The sequence below is a fragment of the Balaenoptera physalus genome, assembly GCF_965194825.1.
Source record: "Balaenoptera physalus genome assembly, chromosome: 2".
Classification (NCBI taxonomy): Eukaryota; Metazoa; Chordata; class Mammalia; order Artiodactyla; family Balaenopteridae; genus Balaenoptera; species Balaenoptera physalus.
Window position 1 is genome coordinate 121,681,358 of NC_138883.1, and position 23,008 is coordinate 121,704,365.

Here is a 23,008-nt window from a genome sequence, read left to right on the forward strand (position 1 = left end):
ACTGGGTGGGGCCTACCCAGGGACCCTGGCTGCAGAGTAGGAAGCCAGTTCCAGGAGGTTCCCTGGCTCAGCCTCCCCAGACCACCTGGAGAGGGAGCAATGGGTTCCCTATGGGTTTGGATATGAACCGAGACTCCTGCCTCTGGCCAGATAAGAACTCTGTCCCCACCCTCTCAGCCACCCCTGTCCTTCTTGTGACCTCCTGTTCCCCACCTTTCCCTCTCCTAAAACTGTGGAATTGGGAATAAAAAAAGAAATAACCATCTCCCAATTCGACCTGGGTTTCAACCTTACTCTGCAATTTGCCAGCTGAGTGAGCCTGGAGAAGTCACTTTACCTTTCTTAGGGTCAGTTTCCTTCTCTGTATAATCCCTATGCAGCATGATCACAAGTATTCTGTGCAGTTGTGTTTCTCAGTGCGTGGCTCCATCCATACATTCACCAGTGCAGCTCTCCAAATGTTTGAAACCAAAACAAAAATTTGGAGATGTTAGGATCTCCAAAGTGGGACTTGTGTACCCCAGATAGTGAGCAAGACCATCCACTGGGATATGGGAAGAAAATATTAGACCTTCTGACTATATTTTTTTTCACCTTTTAAAAATTCTATTTTTGTATTTGATCTATAAGATATGCAAATGTATTAGCAGCGTAGTACATACACATCATTTATAAATAATATATACATATGGGGGGGTGCATGGTAAAAGTTTTTAAATGGTGGGTATGTGAGGACACTGCTTTAGAGGAGGAAAGGTTCCCATAGCTTTCTAGAAGTTTCCTTGTGAGGAAATGCACAGAGTAGATCATTTCTGGGTGATGTCTAGGGGTTGCCCTGGCTATTAGCTTCAGAGATGCAAATGCCCTTAGTTGTGCAGGGAGCCAGTGAAGGAAGGAGACTTTGGGACTTTCAGGGCCTTCCTAAAGGTGAACTGTGTGTTTATGACTTTCCAGAAAATAATTGTAAGAGTAATAATAACGGACATTTATTGAGTGTTTACTATGTGCCAGGCACTGTTCTAAGCACTTTACATATGTTAACTCTTTTAATCATCATATCAACCTAAAAGGAAGGTACCATGATTATCCCCAATTTAGAGAGAAAGGAATGAAGCCCACTGAGGTTACATAATTTACCCAGAGCTGCAGAGTGGAGCAGCCAAGATTGAACCCAGGCATTCTGACCCTAGAGCCCGAGTTGTTTAACCCCTATGTGCCCAACCTGAAAACAAGAAGGGCCTGGGAGACTGTTGGTGGGAGCAAGGAAGACAGAAGGAGGTGCAAGTTGATCCGAGAGTGGCAGAGTCTTTGGGGGTGGAGTGAGGGGAGCGGCCATAGAAGGAGAGGGCACCATGTGACGAGCTGCAGCCTGCAGAACGCGCGGGAGAAGGGAGAACAGCAAGGGGGAGAGTTGGGGTCAGCTGTGGGAGCCAGTGGGGAGCCTGGAATGAACAGCAGAAAGGTGGGGTGGGGTTCCTGACATCAGGCTTTGCCAGATGGGGTTCAGAGGAGGACCGCAGGGAGCCCATGTGGAGTTCCTTGAGAGCCCCACACAGGGCAGACACAGCCCGCAGACGCCTAACCCTCTGCCTGTGCTGAGCAGAAAGCAGGACCTACACCTGCGCCCCACTCCACACCCACTGACTCTGGTGTTTTCTAGGAAGTCAACAAAGGCTTCCTGGAACTGGAGCAGAAGTAGCCCTTCCTCTCAAGGAGGTGGTGAGCTCCCTGTCTTTGGAAGTGTGCAACCAGAGACCGAATGACTCCATGATGGGTTGTCTAGAGGAAGATAGGTGTGGGGTAGACCCTAAAGGCTCCTTGCCTTCTGAAATGCTCGGACCTGTGACTCTGAGTGAAGGCAAGAGATCTAGAGTGGAGAGGAGAGGAGTCGAGGGTAAGTCCTCGGACACTGTGACCTTGTATCACTCTACTTATCTCAGCCTCTCTCTGGGTCTGACTGGCTGGAAAAACAGTGAGCCACTCTCTGGGAACAGCTCTATCCCTGCAGGGCTGCTGCCCTTCAGGGTGGGCCTCCTTGTGCTCTGCAGAGCTTTTCGGGGCAGGCTATACACCTGAGTTATTTCACAGTGAGCTTGGATTTTTCACTTGATTTTATTCTAAAATTCTTTCCACCCCTCCTGATCTGCAGGATCACAACTTACAGATATTTAAATGGCATGCAGTTGCATTGGCAATTCTCTCTAGATTTGCTTTGCAACAGGCCTTTGAGGGGTCTGTGATTTTTGGTAGAAAATAATTATGTCTTTATTTTCTTTAACCTCTAACTAGAATTTAATATTTCCTTTAATAATGAACGTAGGCAATAAACCCTGAAAGTATTAGCAGTACCAGTGGCTTTGTCACCAAGACAAATCACAGATATTTTCTTATCACATTACAGCTGTTGCAGATCATTTGAAATATTGTTTATGCGTATTGCCACTTTGAAATTACAGAAGTTATTAGACCTGCTGCATTCATAAAGAAGCACATATACTATTTCACAAATATTTTGATAACTATTTTGATATAATTGGTTTCCTCTGTAATCCTATGTGTTTTGTTTTGACGCATTTAAAAACATTATGCTGAGACTTCATGAGATGCCAAAGATGTTCGTGGCACAAAAAAGGCCAGTTATCCTTGCTTCGCAGTCCTGATACTAAGGCCAATGACCTCATGTGCCTGGCGCTCTAGGGGTGCTCTAGAAGTGAAAGCAGGTGCACAATACATCCTTTTTGAATGAATGATTTGGAGTTCCTATCACAATTATAGAACTATAGAGCTGGAAAGTCTTTAGAAAGCCTTTATTGCAATGATTTTCAAACTTCTTGGTCACAACCCACAGCAGGAAATACATTTTCCTTTGTGATCCATTACCTGCCTATGTGAAACAAGTTTTTAAATAAAATATGACGTATCTTTAAGTGCATGATACACTCTTACAACTTCTATTTTTTCTTAAACTATTATATTTCTTTTTTGAGAGATGATTAATTGAATTTTCTTTCAGAACAACTATAGTGGCTGACAAAAATTAAATTAATACCCAAAACAATTTGCTTCAATTGGAAATTAATAGTAGCAGATTTGGAAGCAAGCAAACAGAAGGCAGAAAGCCTTAGTATTCTGACAACAGATAAAAGGCATAAAAGTGATCAGTGTGCTCTTAGACTAATTTAGAGGTGGAATATTTACAGTTAATGGGCAGGGAAAAAAATAACCCACAGAAGCCCAAATCACACAAATTAAAATTCATTTAACTATATAGTTGTAAGCATATTTTTTAGACAAAATTTCACCATTCTTAAAGTAGGAGTATTCAAAAATACTTCTTTATATAAGCTAAGAGTAAGTAAAGATGGCCCAATTATCCTGGTTAGGGAGAGATCACATAATAATCAGTCTATATTCAAAATCCAGAGAAACCCACAAGCTCTGCCAATAAAAGTAAAGGGGCAAAAACTAAGATTGGCCAAAACTGGCAATCAGTTGCACAGGGAGGCAGTGGATCACTCCTCACTTCACTGCTAAAAGCCACTGCACTGGGGACCGATGTTAAGTCCTTTCCACACTTCAGGAACCTGGATGCCAGCCATTACAGGGCCCGATTTCTGTGTACTAGGTTCTGTGGAATTTGTTTGAACACTGGGGTCCACTCAGCACTTAGGTCAATGTGATAGGAATTACCTCCAGTTTCAAGACAGGCTTCCTGGCCTGAGCATATAATTTGTACATTCTTCCTTAGCTTCAGAGGCAAATGCCCTGTGGTCAAATAGATCCAGAATGGTTACAGGGATAACTTGACTTTTACCAGATGCCACCTAAGACTTTTGACAATTCAAGGTAAGTCTTGAAGCCTGCTCACTTTGAACCAAATTTTCTAAACCCATGACATGCAGGGGATCCACTGGGGCTGGATGAAGTTTCCATGGACAGAGGTGTCACTGAAGGGATGACTGAGGACCAGAGAATGGGCCCTGGGAGACTTGTGAGTGTATTCAGCAAATTTCTGGGCCACACAGCCTCCTCAGAAAGACCTCAAAGATGAACTTTATCCAGTTGTATGGACATCAGATATACGGTTTAACAGTTTCCTGAAGTCATCATAGAACTCAAGATGGTCCTAATAAACTAGATACTGGGAAACTGTAACTTGGGGTGGGGGTGGAGATAGGGTAAGAGTACGTGGATACTTCAGAGGGTTGCATTCACTGTGACTATACTTTACTATCATCACCTCCTACTAGAATCTTTTTGGACTTCTAAACCAGTTTTAATCAGGAGAGACTGTACTCTCTCCCACGACTAGCTGAAAGAAGGCTTAACCCTTCAGGGGCCGCCCCCAGACATTCCGCTCCCCCAAACATCTGTTCCCTACTGCCCAGAGAGCCTTGGGCAGTGACCAGCAGCCAGGAGCAGCCGGGCAGCTTTGCGAGGATGGGGTGCGTGCCTCCACCCTTCCATCGCCTTGTTTTAAAATGCTGGTCACGACCTACTAAACTGATATCCGTCACAGTAACAGGTTGTGACTTGCAGTTTGAAAAACAAAGCTGTATTTCACTGAAAAATTTTTGAAGCAACAGAACTCTTGCAGTCATCATGTGTAGTTGAATCTCAAACTACAAATGAAGAGATTGGAAACCAAACGGCCAAGAGCTCAGTTGCTGAAACCTAAAACTGCGCTTCCAGAAGCAGGTTTCCAGTGGTCCCGCCCCCCGGGGGAAACCAGCGTGACCAGGGCGTGGCCTCTTTCCCCCTCTCCCCTCCTCCCCTCCTCCCCTCCTCCCCTCCTCCCCTCCTCCCGTCCTCCCCTCCTCCCCGTCCGCCCCGTGCGCGGCGTAGCGACGGCAGGGGGCGCTGCGGCATGCACCGGCGCCCTGGGGACCAGCGAGATGCCCCGCCCCTTCGTGAGCCCATCGCCGCGCGTCGCGGTCGCGCGGAGACTGGCGTCAGACGAACCGCAGGGCAGTGCAGCCGGGCAGTGAGGCGGTGAGTTGTTCCGCACAGCCATTGGGGATGGCAGCCGCTAACGGCCCGGGCTGGAGGGCGGGTGAGCGAGGGTGGGCCCGAGGCTGCTTCTAAGAGGGTTTGCTCAGGAATGCTCCAGGCTGCGGGGCCCGAGGGTGGTGGCTTCCGTGACTCCATTTACTCTGGCTGCCTCTCGACGTGCGGGGCCTAAGGGGAGAGGGTAGGTTGCCTCATCTTGCATCCTGAGGGTGTTCTGTGCAGCCTCGAGATTAGGGCTGGTTTCTCTGCAGTAAAGGTCTCAGTGTCCATAGACGGAACGACTGTCTTAACCGAAGTTTTCCAGTGGTGGGCCACGCTGTCTTCTTAGGTAGCGAGCTGGACAGGTACAGGCACAGGCTGAGTTATCTTTACTTCAAGTACCATGTAGTGTTATGGGTTACTGACCTGCCTGAGTGCTTTAATAGGGACATGTGTAAAGTTCTTTAGAAACACTGAGGAGGGAGCAATGAATTCTGCCTAGGAAGTGGGAGGAAAGTTCTCTAAAGAGAGAAGGTAGCAAGAGAGGGCTTTGGGGTCCTCTTAGCTCTTAAATTTTTAGAGGATAAGAAACTGATTTAAGAGATAGTGTAGCTTGGTAGCCTATACTATAGCTTGTATCCACCTTCTACTGTCAGACTAACCTTAGGAAGCTTCCTTAACCTCTTTTGAGTCTCACTTTCCTTATCAGGAAGGTAGAGGTGATAATAAGAATATCTACTAATTGGGTGAGAGGGTTCAGTGAGCTAACCTGTGTGTAGAATGTAAAACAGGGCCTGACTCATGGTACACCCTCAAACGTGCTTCCATTGATAGAAGCACACCTCTGTCTTGAGAAGGCTGGCTTCTTGGCGTTGGCTTCCTGCAAACCTTCCTACTCTTTTGTTTCTCTCTGTTGCAGGGATTTGTTTCTGTTGCAGGGATGTGAGGCAGGATTTGGAAGGGGAGAGGGCAGGCCTCTGCTTCACTGGGCAGAGGGCTGGTGCCCAAGCAGAGTTGTAATACCGTTCATTTCAGCAAAACTGGCTTGAGCTCCTGCCTGTCTTTCCTACCCTGGCCAAGACCCTGTTCTTGGGTCACAAATTAAGCACTACCAACTTGATTGAGATCTTCACAGGCAAAGATTATTTACAAATCGTTTGTTTGTTTTTTCTCTTATCCTTGGAAAACCTTCACGGTAGCCTTTTTGGGTTTGCAAATTTAAAGCAAGTAACCTGAACCTGGATGCCTTAGCTGTATGGTCTCCTCTGTCGATGGATAGAATTGAGGGGGCCATGAACTTGGATGAGAAGAAAAATTGCATCCTTATGTTCTCTAACCTCTAACTGAAATTTAGTGTTTCTTTCAATTATGAATGTTGTCAACAAACCACAGTATTGGCAGGTTGACTTTGTCACCAATAGAAATTACAGATACTTTCATATCTTAGCATACTGCGTAAGCTCATGACAACTTTGAAATTATGGTAGTTATTAGACTTGCTGCTAGATCTTGTTATGTAATGTGTAAATTAAGAATCACATATGTTATGCTGTCACAAATTTAATTTTTGTATTTGGTAAAATTTTATTTCGATATACAGTTGATCTTTATTCTCAGGTTCTGTATTTGCAAATTCATCTACATGCTAAAATTTATTTGTAGGCCCCAAATCAGTACTTGCAGTGCTTTTGTGGTCTTTCTTGGACATGTGTGAGGTGGTGAAAATTTTGAGTCAACTGACACACATTCTCAGCTGCAGTTGAACAAGGAAACATTCTGCCTTCTTGTTTCAGTTCTCATGCTGTAAACAAGTGTCTTTTTTTCAGTCTGTTAGTGCCATGATTTTTGTATTTTTGTGCTTTTATTGGTGATTTCAGTGTTTAAAATGGCCCCCCCCAAGCACAGTGCTAAAGTACTCTCTTAGTGTTCCTAAGTGCAGGAAGACTGTGATGTGCCTTATGGAGAAAACACATGTGTAGATAAACTTCATATAGGCAAGCATTATGGTGCTGTTAGCCATAAGTTCAATATTAATGAATTACCAATGTAAAATAAGGTGTCTTTATTTTTTTTAATAGACCTGTATTGGAGTATAATTGCTTCACAATATTGTGTTAGTTTCTGTTGTACACCAAAGTGAATCAGCCGTATGCATACATATATCCCCATATCCCCTCCCTCTTGAGCCTCCCTCCCATCCTCCCTATCCCACCGCTCTAGGTCATCGCAAAGCACCAAGCTGATCTCCCTGTGCTATGCTGCTGCTTCCCACTAGCTATTTTACATTCAGTAGTGTATATATTTCGATGCTACTCTCACTTTGCCCCAGCTTCCCCCTCCCACCCCGTGTCCTCAAGTCCATTCTCTATGTCTACATCTTTATTCCTGCCCTGTAACTAGGTTCATCAGTACCTTTTTTTTTTTAGATTCCATATATGTGCATTAGAGTACGGTATTTGTTTTTCTCTTTCTGACTTACTTCATTCTGTATGACAGACTCTAGGTCCATCCACCTCAATACAAATAACTCAGTTTCATTTCTTTTTATGGCTGAGTAATATTCCATTGTATATATGTGCCACATCTTCTTTATCCATTCATCTGTCGATGGACACTTAGGTTGCTTCCATGTCCTGGCTATTGTAAATAGTGCTGCAGTGAACATTGTGGTACAAGTCTCTTTTTGAATTATGGTTTTCTCAGGGTATATGCCCAGTAGTGGGATTGCTGGGTCATATGGTAGTTCTATTTTTAGTTTTTTAAGGAATCTCCATTCTGTTTTCCATAATGGTGGTGTCAATTTACATTCCCACCAACAGTGCAGGAGGGTTCCCTTTTCACCACACCCTTTCCAGCAGTTATTGTTTCTAGATGTTTTGATGATGGCCATTCTGACAGGTGTGAGGTGATACCTCATTGTAGTTTTGAGAAACATGCATAAAACAAAGTTGCCAAAAATGTTACCAGAGTCTTGCAGGAACCTAATGCAGTGTCTCCCCTAGGGGCAGTGGATCAGCGTTCACTAGTTCCGTGTTCAGTGATGTTATAGAACATAACTGCCTGGAATAACAAGAATGGACCATACTTGGTTTCGTTTCTAATCCTATGTATTTTATTTTATTTATTTAAAAACATCCTGAGAAGGCGTTTATAGGCTTTACAAGGCTGCTAGAGGGGTCTATAGCATACACAAAAAAGATTGAGAACCCTTATTGTAGCCTGAGAAATTAAATCTATTCCTATGGTTAAGTTTGTGTTTAGCTGAGCTAAGTCCTTAAAGACTTCAGCACCTTTTGGGAGACATATGTCTCCCTCTAGCTCATGTCCTCATTTACATGCTTGCTGGCTCTTACAGGCATTTTTGGCTGAGATCCCCACATGGACTCTAAGAACTTTGCTCCCCCATATTTGCTTGTTGAGTTTTGAATAAATAATATTTTAAATTAAAAGGTCCTGTGGTTTTATCTCTCTGAAGAGCAGCAAAGGAGGGAGACTGGTCCCTCTCTGTAGTCAACTTGAGGAGAAGAAAACATGGGAGGTGATAGGTATTAGCTGAGAAAGAAGTCCGTGCCACCTGTTAGGGCTTGTGAAGGGGGCCCCTGGGACTGATCCACAGAAAAGTGTCCGGGCAACTCTGCCAAAGAGTTGCCTTATTTTCTTGATCAAGGGGAACCTTCTGTAGCCCCCTCTGTCCTGATGACACCCCCTTACTGAAACCCTGGTATTGTTTCCACAGAGCTGTCTGGCCTTTAGCCCTTCATCCTTGGTTAAGGAAATGACCAACCAGGTAAGGCCTATGGAGAGAAAGAATATCAGTTGGTCTCTTTGGCAGGTTCGAGCCCAGTACGTTGTCTGGGTGTGTAGTCAGAAAACTAGCATCTGATTCCTGCTCTTCTCCTGAAGAGTAGGGTGACCCTGGGCACCTAGTCACCAGAGGGGTAGGTGGCACTAGTAAAATGCACAACACTAAGAGGAGGATTATTTTATCTAAGTCTATACCACAGTTTACAAAGGGATTGAGGAAGCTTAAAAGAATTTGTACACAAAAACGAGAAAGAAACAAAGATCAGAAAAGGAAACATATTTTTGTAATAAAATTAGGGACAGAGTTAACGGGTTATGCAGACTGTGTGGTTTTATACAGCTGCAAAAATTCAGCTGCAAACTGGACTCTGAGCTTCCTGGTGATCAGAGCAGGAAAAAACACGTAATTTATTTCTCTCCTTTTTGGGTGGGTAATAGTGGTTAGGGAGAAGAGACTATAGTTTGTCTAAAATTAAAGAACTAATTTTTTTCTGGTATGACTCTACAAACCTTGCATGAGCAGGAATCAAGGAGCTCCGAAGAGGTCAGGCAGGGGAAGTAGCTAACACTGTGGTGACTATATCTACTGAGGGGCAGGGCGGTGAGTTGGGTGCCAGGGGATGTTTTAGGGAAGGGATGGGACACATCTGAAATCTGACCATTGGTTTAATGTGTCTTCTGTTCTTTTTTAGTACAGTATTCTCTTCAAACAAGAGCAAGGTAAGCAGCTTGCCTGTTCAAGCAAATTTGCCTATGAAAAACTGTTGTCCCTGCCTTAAGGTTTTTGTCATGCTGACCAGACATGCAGTTTCCAACTGTACTCTGCAGAAACATTGGCAGAAGCAGCTGAAAACAAATACACTTAAAAACAAACAACAACAAAAACCAAGCCACTAACTTAAAAGAAAAAGCAGGAGTCAAATGACAGACCGGAGAACTCCAGGCTGAGGAAAGCTTTCCCACCTGAGGAACTCTGAGCTTCCCAGCTATCAAAGTGAAAGAAGGAAACGCTTTGAGTCTCAGAAATCTGTTAATGCCAGCTCATCTGGGGAGGTAAACTTGAGCCTGGCCCTGAACTCAGAAGTTCTCTTGGGAGTTGTTATTCAGGCTCCTTCATTTACAACAAGTGCAGGGACTCTCACAGAGGACCTTTGACCCTCAATGAAAGTGAAGGATATAGTAACAGCGAGGTGAATTTCTGTCAAGACTACTGAGTGTGGGGGGTGGGCTGGGGGCTGTGCGGCGGAGGCAGTGGTGGGAATGGGAGCAGGAGGCAGGTCAGAGCTCAGTCTGGAAAGGTAACTGGCCAGTGATACTGGACTTCATACCTGAAAAGGAGTATGTGCGTGGACTATTCACATGTATCTCATTTCTCCACCACAGCCTGGATGAGTTAGGTAAAGCCTGGAGGAATTTGTGGGATGCCTAATAAAAGCTCTTCCACTTTAAGTAGGTGACATTTAGGTAGTCTAAAGTTTAAGCCAAATGCATTCTTTCAGGTTAGCTAGCATAGGTAACTAGTAGCTAGTCAGGCATGCCAGTCAGCTACCTTGTATGCAGCTACCTTGTATGCAGCTATCTGGCTGGCAAGCTAGCAGGCTTGGGTCAGGTGGGGATTGTAATGGAAGCCATGTATGTAACTCACAGCTGTTTAAGTTGAATGCCCTTGTATTCATATCTTGGAAAGGTGTTCCTGGAGAAATGCTGCCAGGTATGAAGAAAGCCTCCTTGTGCACTTGTCACATTTATATTCCTGCACCAGGTCTGCAGACCCACCAGCATGGCCTGCCAGATATGCAACTTGCAGACTTAGAATTTAAAGTGGATGTTAGTTAATAGAGAGGTTGGGTTTGAATCCCACTTCTGCCTCTTCTTAGCTTTTGACTTTGGGTGAGTTACTAGGCTTCTCTAAGCCTCTGATTCCTTATCTGTAAAATGAAGATACTATTCACAGTACCTATTTCATAGGGTTGTTGTGGCTGAGGTAATACTTATAAAAGGATTAAAGTAATAACTGGCCCATTAAGCATAATAGACATTGTGGCAAAAGGCAACTCATGTGTGGAGGCTGTTTTAGTTATTTATTTTCAGACCTGTACTGTTTACAGTTGACCTGCCTACTGGTTTCCAATGATCTCTAAGAAATAACGCTTAGCAACTTTAGATCTCTTTTTGGGGTGGGTTTCACTTTAGCTAAGTGAGAGCCATTCCAAACTAATGCATGTTGGACAGCATGCTAAAGTAGAAAGGACATTGGATTACTCTGGTACTACTGCCCCACCTGGTAAACCTGTGATTTGGGGCAAGTGGCTTCTTCAGAACCTCCAGTTTTCATATCTGCCTCCACAGGTATAATAAAAGCTGTATGGGAAAGCAGTTTGCAAAACAGTAAAATGATACAGGTGGATATTACCTCAGAATTGTTGTAACAGTATTTCAGCTTCATCTTAGCACATTCAGTTTAGAAGTTGCATGAAGACTTTTAAAATGAAGCGCTTTCCATTCTAGCCCATGATGATGCCATTTGGTCAGTTGCCTGGGGAACAAACAAGAAAGAAAGCTCTGAGACGGTGGTCACAGGATCCCTGGATGACTTGGTGAAGGTCTGGAAATGGTGAGTGCCCTCTCCTCTAACATGCAGCCTTGGAAATTGGGGTTTTTACTTCTGGGCTCCCAAATTGCAATCAGAGAAGTATTAACTGTTTTCTAAGCAAGAAAGCAATAGTAGTATGGTGGTATACAAAGGCAGATTATTTTTCTCTCACTTGTTTTCCTGTTATTCGCTGTTCAGGCCCTATAGTTTAAGAAAAAAAAAAAAAGTCTCATGGTTAAAAGTTGGCTGCATTTGGTGTTCTGTGGCTCTTGATTTCCTCTCTGATTCTGCTTTTCACAGACCATTGGTAATGCATACTTACAGGGGCCCAGAATTTCAGATGCCAGGTACAATGTGTTGTGTGTGAAGAAATCCATTTCTCTGTCCCCCATTGAAGGCGTGATGAGAAGCTGGACCTACAGTGGAGTCTGGAGGGCCATCAGCTGGGTGTGGTGTCTGTGGACATCAGCCACACCCTGCCCATTGCTGCGTCCAGTTCTCTTGATGCTCATATTCGTCTCTGGGACTTGGAAAACGGCAAACAGATAAAGTCTATAGATGCAGGACCTGGTAAGAGTTTTACTCTTAGAGAAGATACTAGAGGTTTACAATCCCTTTTTGAAACCTTTAAGGATAGATGTATTTTACAGTTCAGAATTTTTTGGATTTGAGACTGGTAATATGGGTGCATGAACTGTATGTCATGTAATACCTTCAGTGGGGCTGGGGGCAGCACTCTAATCAAATACTAATATCTCAGCAACTAAACATGAGTATTTACACTAAGAGAGGTATATACAGGCTATCAATAGCCTTACATCAGTTCAGGTCAGGTTTTATTACCAAATGAATTTTGGTACTAAAATTATTTTTTAAAACTTACGGTTTTCATCGCCTTTGGGTTTCAGAATTGCTGATTTGGGATTGTGGACTTGTGTTTGAATGGTCCAGAGGTCCTCTGTTTGCCATATTCTGAATTGATACATTCACTGCCTTATAGAGGTCTAGAACATAAAGCACTGTGTCCTCATAGATCTGTATCATGGTAATCTCTACTAATTATGATTAAAGTGCCTGTTTCTAGTATATGATAGATACATGAAACTTCTAAAGAAACAAATCCATTGTTTTTTTTTTTTAAAGTTCTATAGGACAGCATAATCTTGTCCATTATTAGCCTTGATAAATATCTGAGGTAATGGAAGTTAATGATTTCAGTAGGTTGGATTAATGTGGAACAAGCAACATGACATTTCAGGATTCCTTGTAGCCTTATATTTACTTGTAAATGACTGCATAGCATTCAGGAGCAGAGCCTGTTCTACCATAATAGGTGATGACCAGTAGAGAGTGCAGAGAGCCTGGTCTCTCTCTGGCACACCCCTCTGTGGGTTGATTACCGAAGAGCTGCTCAGGGATTTCCTTAACTTAATTCCCTTGATTGGAGGCCCAGGTGGATTTGTCTCCCACTGGTTATGTTCAGTAGACCCTATAGGCTGTACTTATTCTGGAAAGAATGATGGTCCCAGGGTTTTAAGGACTCTGGGTTGTCTGGAAACTGAGTTCATTTCCCCTCAGTGGCAATGTTCCATGTCTCTGATTCTTAACTATTGCAGCTTTTTAAAGAATACATATGTCCAATCCCTATTTTGGATCCACTGAATCACAGTTATTGGGGTGTGTGGGCTGGGATATGTATTTGAAAAAAGCTACCCAGACCCTCTGACTCCCCAGATGATTGTTTTTGCATGTGTCCTTGCCCTGTTGACATCTCTTACAGAGGACTTGGGTCCCCAAACTAGCCCACAAAGTCTGCTAAGACTCTGCTTTATAGCTGAGAGGAGGAAGAGGCAGATCTGTTGCTGCCTTTTCATCTTGGGCACCTAAGCCCTCCCATGACGCCAAGGTTACTGCGTGGTTTTGTGGCCCCCCCCCCGGGCACACCACAGCTGAAGAAATGATTACTGGATTGGTTCCAAGGAAAAGGATGGTGTCTGTATCCAACTTGCCTTCCCTGACAAATAGTACCTTAAGCTACATACTGGTTCCATGTGTGGCAAATGATCATTGAAAGATTACTGTTAGGAAAGAAAAAAGATACTGAGACGAGTAGAGGGTTGGGTTTATTTTCTTTTTGGATAGGAATATTCCTAAAACTATACCAGACCATTAAACAACAGTTATTTGGGTGAGTAATAAAAGCAAGCATTGCTATTGACAACTAAGGAGCAGCTGAATTGAATTCATCTGAAGGTAAAACTAATAAGTCTAGGTCTAATGAATGTAGGGAAATGGACATTTACATTATACCTGTCTTGAAAATATGCCTGGAGAATGTGAAACAAGGAACAGAAGAAGGAGAAAAAGACAAGAAAGAAAATCTCAGATCCTGAAGAAGAAAGTGAGGAAGTAGAAGAAAGGGAAGATGAGGGGAAGATCCTCCATTGGGCACCTCACCCATCCTGTAGCTCCAGCAAACTGACATTGAAGAAGAACAAACGCGGAAGCATAGGGGCCTCTCAACATCAGATGGTTCAAGATGTCCCAATGTAAAGAAAAGCTACTCTTTTGCTGATGAGGTGGAACTTAGTGATTAAAATAAATATTTATTATGCAAATGTTAAAATAAATTTTAGAGTGCACATTTTAATTGAGGAATAAAAATTCCTTCAATTTCGAGTATAAGGATATTTGCCACTAAAAGTTCTATATTATCAAACAGTTAATAGGCAAATGTAAAAATAATTCAAAAGTGTGATTTTATTAAACTTCAAGGAATAAAAATCAGATTTTCTAGTAACTATTATTCCTGTAAACAGCTAATTATAATAAGAATAAGAAAACAATCCTGTTAGAATAATGCTTTAGTTATTCAGGAGTAAAGATAGATATTAAAAAGCAGTTATTTGAGAGATTGATTATAAAAGCTTTTTCAGATCTTCTTGGTTAATTGAGCACTTTTGAAGTTAATTTCCTTTTTAAAACAAATATTTCATAAGAAAAGTGATAGAGCTAAATTATTTATTATTACTTTGAATATGTGTGTTAAAATTTGTGAGAGATTTTTATTTTAAAACTCACCCTGGAATATGGTGCTGACCCGTCTGTGCTAGGAGCCCCTGTCTACCATGAGTTAAGCTCAGAGAGGCCTTCACTCTCCCCTGGGCTGAGAAGGGCATGACCTCTTTGAGCCCTGCCCCAGGAATAAGGAGAGTGACATGGGAAGGAGCCTTTCTCTCCTCTCCCTTTGAGCTAACAAGCACTGTTTCTGGGCAGGTGCAGGAGGGGCAGGACTTAGGGTACATTCTCATATAAGAGTGGGTATGGGCGGGGACTTCCCTGGTGGCGCAGTGGTTAAGAATTCGCCTGCCAATGCTGGGGATACGGGTTCGAGCCCTGGTCCGGGAAGATCCCACATGCCGCGGAGCAACTAAGCCCGTGCGCCACAACTACTGAGCCCATGCGCTACAACTACTGAAGCCCGCACACCTAGAGCCCGTGCTTTGCAATGAGAGAAGCCACCGCAATGAGAAGCCTGTGCATCGCAACGAAGATTAGCCCCCACTCGCCACAACTAGAGAAAGCCCGCACGCAGCAACGAAAACCCAACACTGCCAAAAATAAATAAATAATAAAATAAATACATTAAAAAAAAAAAAAAAAGAGTGGGTATGGGCAAAGGGACCTAGACTAGCACTGGACAACTAGATTATTCCTTGGCCTCTAGGCTCTGACCCCAAAAGCTCCCAAAGCTCTTTGGGGTTGCCTATGAAGAGGTTCCCATGTAGCTGAGAAAAGAAACGCTAAAATATTATCAGTGGTCCAGATGGAAATATAAAGCACATGTGCTTACCCAGGCTGCCCATGAGTCTGGAGACTTTTACGCAGAAGCACTGTGATACACAAATAACATTTGAATAGAACGCTTGAAATTAGGCTGTGTGGTATAACTTAAAAACTAGTTGATTTTTTTTTTTAAACAAACAGTGCCTCTTTCCAGTCCTTATTCTCTGTTAATTTGTGGTAAATACTTTGTCATATTACAGTTTTATATAAGAGTATTTCTGGTACCTTTTCATTTATTTACAGTTTTATTGAGGTAGACTTTCACCTCTATAATTGCACTCTGAAATTAACCCATTGTAAGTATACAGTTTAACAAGTTTTAGTAAATTTCCACAGTTGTGCAGCCACCACTCCAGTTCGGTTTTAGAACACTTCCGTGCCCCACAAAAGTTCCCTCATGCCCATTTATAGTTAATCTGTGCTCCCACCCTCAGCCTCAGGCAACCACTGACCTGCTTTCTGTCTCTATAGTTTTGCCTTTTTGAAAAATTTCACATAAGTGAAATCGTATCGTCTTATACACCTTCATTCTTTCTTTAGCATAATGTTTTTGAGGTTCATCCGTGTTGTAGCATGTATCAGTAGTTTGTTCCTTTTTATTGCTAAGCAGTGAGTATTCCATTATGGGATATTCCACGTTTTGTTCATCCATTTACCAGTTGATGGACATTTCGATTCTCTCCAGTTTTTGAATATTCTGAGTAATGCTGCTATGAGCATTCAGGTACAAGTCTGTGCGTGGACATGCGTTTTCATTTCTGAGTGGAATTGCTGGTTATTATGGTAAGTGTTTTTACTTAAACTGTCACAAACTGTTTTTCAAAGTAGCTGTACCATTTTATTTTCCCACCAGTGTATGAGGATTTTGGTTTCTCCACATCCTTGCTAACACTTGGTATTGTCCTGTCTATCTACATTTTTAGTAAAAATTTAAGATGCCCTTAAACTAAATTGATACATAATTAATATCTTCACAACGTTTTTAAAATTAAAGTCACGTCTTTTCTCACTATAGTTTTTTTCCTTCTTTTTTCTGTTCAGTGGATGCCTGGACTTTGGCCTTTTCTCCTGATTCCCAGTATCTGGCCACAGGAACTCATGTGGGGAAAGTGAACATTTTTGGTGTGGAAAGTGGGAAAAAGGAATATTCTTTGGACACAAGAGGAAAATTCATTCTTAGTATTGCATATGTAAGGAAACGTTGCTCTTTTTTTCTCTCTCTGATTCTTTCAGTTTACTCTTCTAGCCTGTTGTATTCCTTGGTAAACGTTCTGCATTGGTCTTGTCAGGCAGCTACTGGCATGGTTTGCCAGTCAGCCTGTTAGACCTGCAGCCAGCAGATTGCTTGTGTTTGGTGGGGATGGTTTAACAATATGGAGTTTCAAATGATCTCCATATGTTCTCTGCGCAGAGTCCTGATGGGAAGTATCTGGCCAGTGGAGCCATAGACGGAATCATCAATATTTTTGATATTGCAACCGGGAAACTTCTGCACACGCTGGAAGGTGTGGTTCATCGTTTTATTTTGTGCAAACTGGGTTATCAGATCACAAAGGAAGACGTATTCTTTCATTAAAATGCTGCTAAATGGCAAATGAGCATTAGATTTGCAAAACATCAATCTCAGTTGGAGATCTCAAATGCCTCTAAGGTTCAGTTTTGTCACTAGTTATAACCTAGACATATTAGTTCTTGTACCAGTGTTAAATGCTTTTTTTGGTGAACAGGCCTTTTTATTTATGTGTTAATATATCCTAGCTATATGAGTGTCTTATTTCTGTCATGTTTGGTTCTAAAGAACTTTGTGATTAGAAAATAACTCCTTTTTGTCAGTAATTTGAAGGTAGATGAAAGTGCTGTGCCTACCCTTTGCACTGATGACCTCTGGGCAGGAGAACTGGGTACTAGAACAGGGGAAGGGTTGGAGGGAGACTTCTACTCTGTATTCTCTTGTACTATTTTGAATTCTAACCAAGAGAATATATTACCTCTTCAGTGTATCCTTTACCCTACAACAAAGGTTTTGGTAGGGAAATAGCATCCTATTTGTTCAACCTTGCAAATCAGAAACGATGCATATTTCCATGTTTGGCCATATCTGTGGCAGAGGAGTTTCTTCTAAGCAATGTGTGCTGAGGTCCAGTTGGTCAAGGAAGGGATCTGAGGAGAAATGGCTCCAGCAGGAGAGGCCTGGGTTATGTGCATGTTTCTAGAGCATTAGAAGGAAGGGTCCAGTCAGTACCCTCTCTGACTGAAGCACCTGGGCAGTGCAACTCAGTGACTTACAGTCATTAAAAGTGACATAGTGGAAACTGTATTAGTTAACAAGCGTCTTTGTGAATTTCAGGCCATGCTATGCCTATTCGCTCCTTGACTTTCTCCCCGGATTCGCAGCTCCTTGTCACTGCTTCAGATGATGGCTACATCAAGATCTATGATGTGTAAGTTACCTGTTGAGATTCAAGGCTTCTCACTTAATACCAGTGCCTGTTTTGTCTCTTATCATTAGGAGGAGCCCTAGCAAGTGTGCTGCTCCCTCTCTGGGTCTAGGAAAGACTTCTGTTCAGGTCCTGCCAGACACTCAGTCTCCCCAGTCATTCCTCCCCTGTCAGCATCCCTGCTTTGAGCTTAGAATGTTATGGAGGAAGACGTGCATGGGTTACCTACTAGGATCACATACCTGCTACTTTTTTTCAGGCATCCTGTCTGTTGTGATTTTAAATTCTTTTGGGTAGGTAAGTAGTGTACAGTTGAGGAGATGGAGCCATGGGCTGTAGCTGGCTTGGAGTGATGGTAAAAAATTAGAACATCCATTTTCTAGGGGTGTTCTAGAAGGTACTTCTCTGCCCTAGTTAGGGAGCTGTCAGTTCATAAGCCAGCTTGCAGCAGGTCTAGATGAGGGAGCTTTTTTGTTGTTGGTATTTGACCACAGGTATAGAAGTGAGTTAATCTTCAGTTCACGGCTCTGTTTCATTGGAAGCCTGTGCAAGGGCCCTTTCTCTTGTTGTTTCCCCCTATCTTTCTCAGTCCTCACTCCTTTTCACCCCTGAGGTCTCCCCTATAAGGTGTTTGACGTGTGTGTGATACTTTGACTCAGTACTTCAGTGTGCCTCTGGTTCCTGGCTTCCAAAGGTAGCATTCTAATCCACTGGGTGCATACGTTACACTTCTTCCCAACGATGGGTGCCACAACCATGATCATCCACGTGCATGTCCTTTTTTGGGCCTGTGAGAGTTTTTCGGGAGTTTAAACTTGGGGGCTTTTGGAGGACGAAAAGTTGTTGTCAAAGAGACATGGAATTAGAACTGCAGCTTCTGGAATTAGAGCTGAATGAGGGTTTTAGGGTCTGGGGGGAAGATGCCTCTCTCAAACTGTGCTTGACTGTCAGTAGCAGAGCCAATATAAATAGTAGCAATTCCTTAAGTATCCAGTTTTCTTTAATAAGGCTTTCAGTGCTACAATTTCATCATCCTCTCAACAACCGGTGAGGTAGCGCGGATTAGTGTCCCCATAATGCAGGCGAGGAGCCCAAGCTGAGGTGGTGGTTTGGCTAAGGTGCTGTTACTGAATGAACACCTAGGACTTTTACCTTCTTGTGATCCCACTGCTTTCCACTGAGGCCACCTCTCCTCGTACCTAACTGAGGTTTGCTCTACTCTTCTGGGTTCAGAGGTGAAACTGCTGGCCTCAGTCGGGTCTTAGGATTGTTTTCCAGCCATAAGTGATTTCATTTCACTTTTTCAAAAAGTGAAAATGACTGTAGTAATTAGACCTGTCTTGTTCTTGGTTAGCTTAAAAATGGTCTATCCAAGCCACATCTGTTGTAAAGAGTACATCTTGATACATTCCTTAGACACAAGGCACTGGCCCTATATGGAAAGGGTACTGGGTGGGCAGGGGTCAGAACCTGCAACTGCCCTGGGATGGCCTACTTGCCCCTGCTGGTTCTGTTTCCTCATCTTAGGAGTTGGCTTGCTGAGCCTTCTTTATTTTGAGCTTTTTAAGCTCTGCTTGTTCAGGATCTTATTTTTGGCTCTTGGTGGCATTGACGTATTTGGGGTTAATGCTGTTGAAAATTTTGTTTCTGCAGTGTGTGATGCTACTTCATTGAAAAGGGAATTTTTAAACTAATACTGTGGTGATTATAAGGATAGCAGATTTGGTCCAATTAAACGGGCAATTAAGAGTATACCTTCCATTTCAGTGATTGTATTCCAAAAGTTAACCTCTCCATTTTATTTGAAACTCCCATTTCAGACAACACGCCAACTTGGCTGGCACATTGAGTGGCCACGCATCCTGGGTGCTGAACGTTGCATTTTGTCCTGATGACACACACTTTGTTTCCAGGTACTTATGATTCTTATGATTCTTCAGTTTCTAAAATGTTAGGAAGATGAAGATGGTCATCTTGTATGAATTGCCTTAAAATTTGAAGACCCTTTTTTAATTCAGATAGCCTTTGTTTTCTGCAGTGTTTTTTAAATTTGAAGTTAATTGTCCTTAGCTGGAACAAAAGTGGATTCTTTTGAACAGTTCAACTCTTAGTTCTTCCTTATAAATCTAGGCTTCTACCTACAGTTACTTAAGGGGTACCTGTGTTACAATAGTAACTTCAGATATGAAAATCTGTTCGTAAAATGTTGTGCTTTGAGACCCCAATGTTGTTTAGGCCCAGGATGGCCAAGACAGTTGAAAAACAGGAGATGGATGGCTTAATAGCATTGCACAGAGGTTTACAGAAGCCTCTGAGAACCTTTATTTTGAAGCTTTAACAGGCCTCCCTCCCATCCGGATATAGGACTCTCATCTGAGACTCCTGATGAGAACATTTAATATGAGGGCCAGGCAGATCAGAAGTTCAGGGAAATAGCTGCTCTGTGAGAGGGGAAAGCCAACCAGTGATGCCAACATCCTTGGCCACCTTTTGGGGCCCTGGATGGCCACTTGTGCACCCAGGCACCAAGGGGACCTCTAGGTAGGCTGAGTGAAGGAGTGTGGGATTTTTGATCAGGTTCTTTCCAACTTCAAACCAGTCTGAGAACTTTTCTGATACTAATGTTCCCTTTTGTAAAATAGCTCATCTGACAAAAGTGTAAAAGTTTGGGATGTTGGAACGAGGACTTGTGTTCACACCTTCTTTGATCACCAGGATCAGGTATGGCATAATTAACATCCAGATTCCTTTGGATTGCTAGCATTGTCTGACCACTGTGCCAAAGCTCATTCCTTTTCCTAACCTTGCTGCTTGGGTTGTCAAGACCAGTCGACCCTTGGGGCTGAGCGACTCTGATTGCTCGGATGTCCATCCAGCCCGTGTTCCTGTGCGCACCCTGGGCTGCAGAGGCTCAGGACGTGCTGTCAGCCTAGCAACCCACAAGGCATGATATGTCCCTGTGTAGGCCAGAAAACAGGTACTAGCCACACAGCCTTTAAATGCCTTCTTTGAAACATGCTGCAGCTGGTGCCTGGGGCGTGCCCGGGCCCTTTTCTGGGTACAGCTGGGCCATGGCTGGCTCAAGAAGAACCTGCTTCCTCAGAAGCTTCCATTCCATTCCACAGGCATCACTTTTCTCTTTTGGAGCGGCCCAAAGAAGTGAAGTGATTTTTTTTTTTTCTTTGAATATACTTGAAGCCAGAAATTCTTACAGGTTGTTTGAAGTTAGTGATATTACTAACTTTTGTTTCAGTCTTTAAATTAGGGAAAAGAGGCTTTGTTTTCACAGGAGTCTTATCTTTCCAAGATGAATGTGAAACGATAAAGGCATTCTAGTGCAGGGCTTCTCAGTCTTTAATGTGCACGAGAATCCCCTGGGGATCTGGTAACAGTGCAGATGCTGATTCAGTGGGTCTGGCCTGGGCCTGAGTTTTTGTGTTTGTCACAAGCTCCAGGTGAGGCTAGCATTGCTGGTTCCAACCACTTTGAATAGCAAGGGTCTTGGAGAAGTAGTAAAAAAATAAAATACCCATGGCAGTATAAAGTTGTCTTTTAATATTTTAAATGTTCTTATGGTGATCTCATAGAATCTCTTTGGAGTGCAGCTTAAAGTTAACAGTTGTTCATGCTTTTTTACATTTAATCTTAAATTGTTGCCAACAAAGTTGAGGGGGTTTAATTTTGACATTTCACTACTGGATTTAAACATTTTACTCACGGAGTAAGTCCTAGCTGGCTGTGTTGCTTTGCACGTGAAGGTCAGTGTGTGGTGCTGTCCTCAGAGGAAGACGTTTGGAGTGGAAATGAGGCCATCACCTGGCCCAATCACAACACTGAAATCAGGGCTAGAACACCCAACTCAGGGGTAGGGTGACAGGCTAACCTGATGAAACTCCTGCCACATCAGTTCTGTCTGGGAAGGAGGTGTGAATCTGTTAATTCAGTACATAGCAAATGAAAGCGATGACGTGTGACACCAAGTTGTCTAGCTCCTAGGGACAGGCAGGTTTCATAGGCCTCTAATAAGAGAGTGAGAAGTACTGACCGTGGGGGGAGGTGAGCACGAGGAGGTAGGTGAGGAGCACAGTTTGCAATGATCCCCGTAGGCAGTGACCTCAGGGTAGTTGGGCCTTTTCCTTCCTGGAAACATAAATGAGACCACATGCTGGTCCCTTGTGGGTTCCATCTTCACAACATTAGGTCACTTCCTAGATTGTGAGTCTTTGAAAGGTTTGTAGATATCTTGATTTGTGTTGAGAAATGAAATTTTCTTGAGTTGGGAGGTGAGTGGAATGATAATCAAGCAGTAGTAACAAGATCCCTGGTTAGAGGAAGGCAGAAGGCACGGGAACATCCTCACCTCAGTGTTTTCCTAGATTCAGTATAATGGGAATAGAGTACGGATGTTCGTTCATAAAGAATAAAGGTGTTAGTGGAATTGTTTTTTCTTTTTATTTACAGGTCTGGGGAGTAAAATACAATGGAAATGGCTCAAAAATTGTGTCTGTCGGAGATGATCAGGAAATTCACATCTACGATTGTCCGATTTAAACATCAGTCTTCCAGGCTAATGCTACAGAAAGAATGTATAGATTGATCATGACATTCCTTACCTTTCTGGCTTGTTTAAAAGAAATATAGCATTTATTGTAGCAAACACTTAAATTTTGTAGATACAGTATAAATCTTTTCATGTTTTATTGGAAATGCCATTCATACTGTAACATAAAGTGTTCTTAATGCAAACACCCATGTTCTTGAACATGCTTCTTTTTCATTTGCCCTGTTACTGGTAGAACAGTGAGAGGAATCAGCATCATTATGTGAAACCGAGTATCTGCCTCAGAAATGAAGACATCCAGGCACTTACTGAACTTTCCAGTACAGAAATTCAGGCTCACTCTTTCAAGGAATGAGTCATGCAGAAGCTGTAAGAGGAAAGCTAATCGATTTCAGAATGGGATCCTGAAGGAAACAGGATATGTGACTGGGTGGGAACATTCTGTAGTCCTATCTGGGCATTCTTCTATTTGATAGATTAAAAAATGTCCCCTGTCACACTCTTTTTCACCCTATTAATTTTAGAGAAGCTGTAACTGCTGGGTGGGTATTACTGCCTTAACAGTGTCTACAGGCTCAAACCTGTACTTACTCTGGTTGACCTCTTGCCTGGAGGTACGTGTACCTCAGTTTTCTCCTCAGCGGCCCACTTGAGACATGGTCTGCGTGTAATGGGAAAGGTGTAAGTAGCTAACCCTTGAAAGTTTGTTGCTTTTTACTGATCATAACTTCATATGATTCATGTCAGGTCCTGTGCTTTTCTTCCAAACTCCCCATA

General features: G+C 42.9%; 1 protein-coding gene across 2 annotated transcripts; it reads left to right on the forward strand.

Moving 5' to 3' along the window:
- The first annotated feature begins 4,886 nt into the window (after positions 1–4,886).
- On the forward strand, positions 4,887–22,728 carry SKIC8 (SKI8 subunit of superkiller complex). 2 transcript variants are annotated; one of them, XM_082452691.1, is made up of 11 exons: positions 4,887–4,992; positions 8,726–8,776; positions 9,486–9,513; positions 11,302–11,407; positions 11,784–11,956; positions 16,274–16,422; positions 16,644–16,737; positions 17,580–17,673; positions 19,491–19,583; positions 20,313–20,391; positions 22,132–22,728. In XM_082452691.1, exons 2-11 carry the CDS (start codon positions 8,765–8,767, stop codon positions 22,219–22,221), a joined length of 918 nt encoding a protein of 305 aa, XP_082308817.1. In that variant the 5' UTR covers positions 4,887–4,992; positions 8,726–8,764; the 3' UTR covers positions 22,222–22,728. The 2 variants fall into 2 exon arrangements, with proteins under 2 accessions (XP_082308817.1, XP_082308818.1); XM_082452692.1 differs by lacking the exon at positions 4,887–4,992 and adding an exon at positions 5,038–5,191.
- The last annotated feature ends 280 nt before the right edge of the window (positions 22,729–23,008 follow it).

What these genes read in the sequence shown, in the direction of transcription:
- SKIC8 (XM_082452691.1), top strand. An exon ending in TCTCTTCAAACAAGAGCAAG is followed by an intron (nt 9,514 to 11,301) that starts GTAAGCAGCTTG and finishes TTTCCATTCTAG; the next exon opens with CCCATGATGATGCCATTTGG. An exon ending in GACACACACTTTGTTTCCAG is followed by an intron (nt 19,584 to 20,312) that starts GTACTTATGATT and finishes TTTGTAAAATAG; the next exon opens with CTCATCTGACAAAAGTGTAA.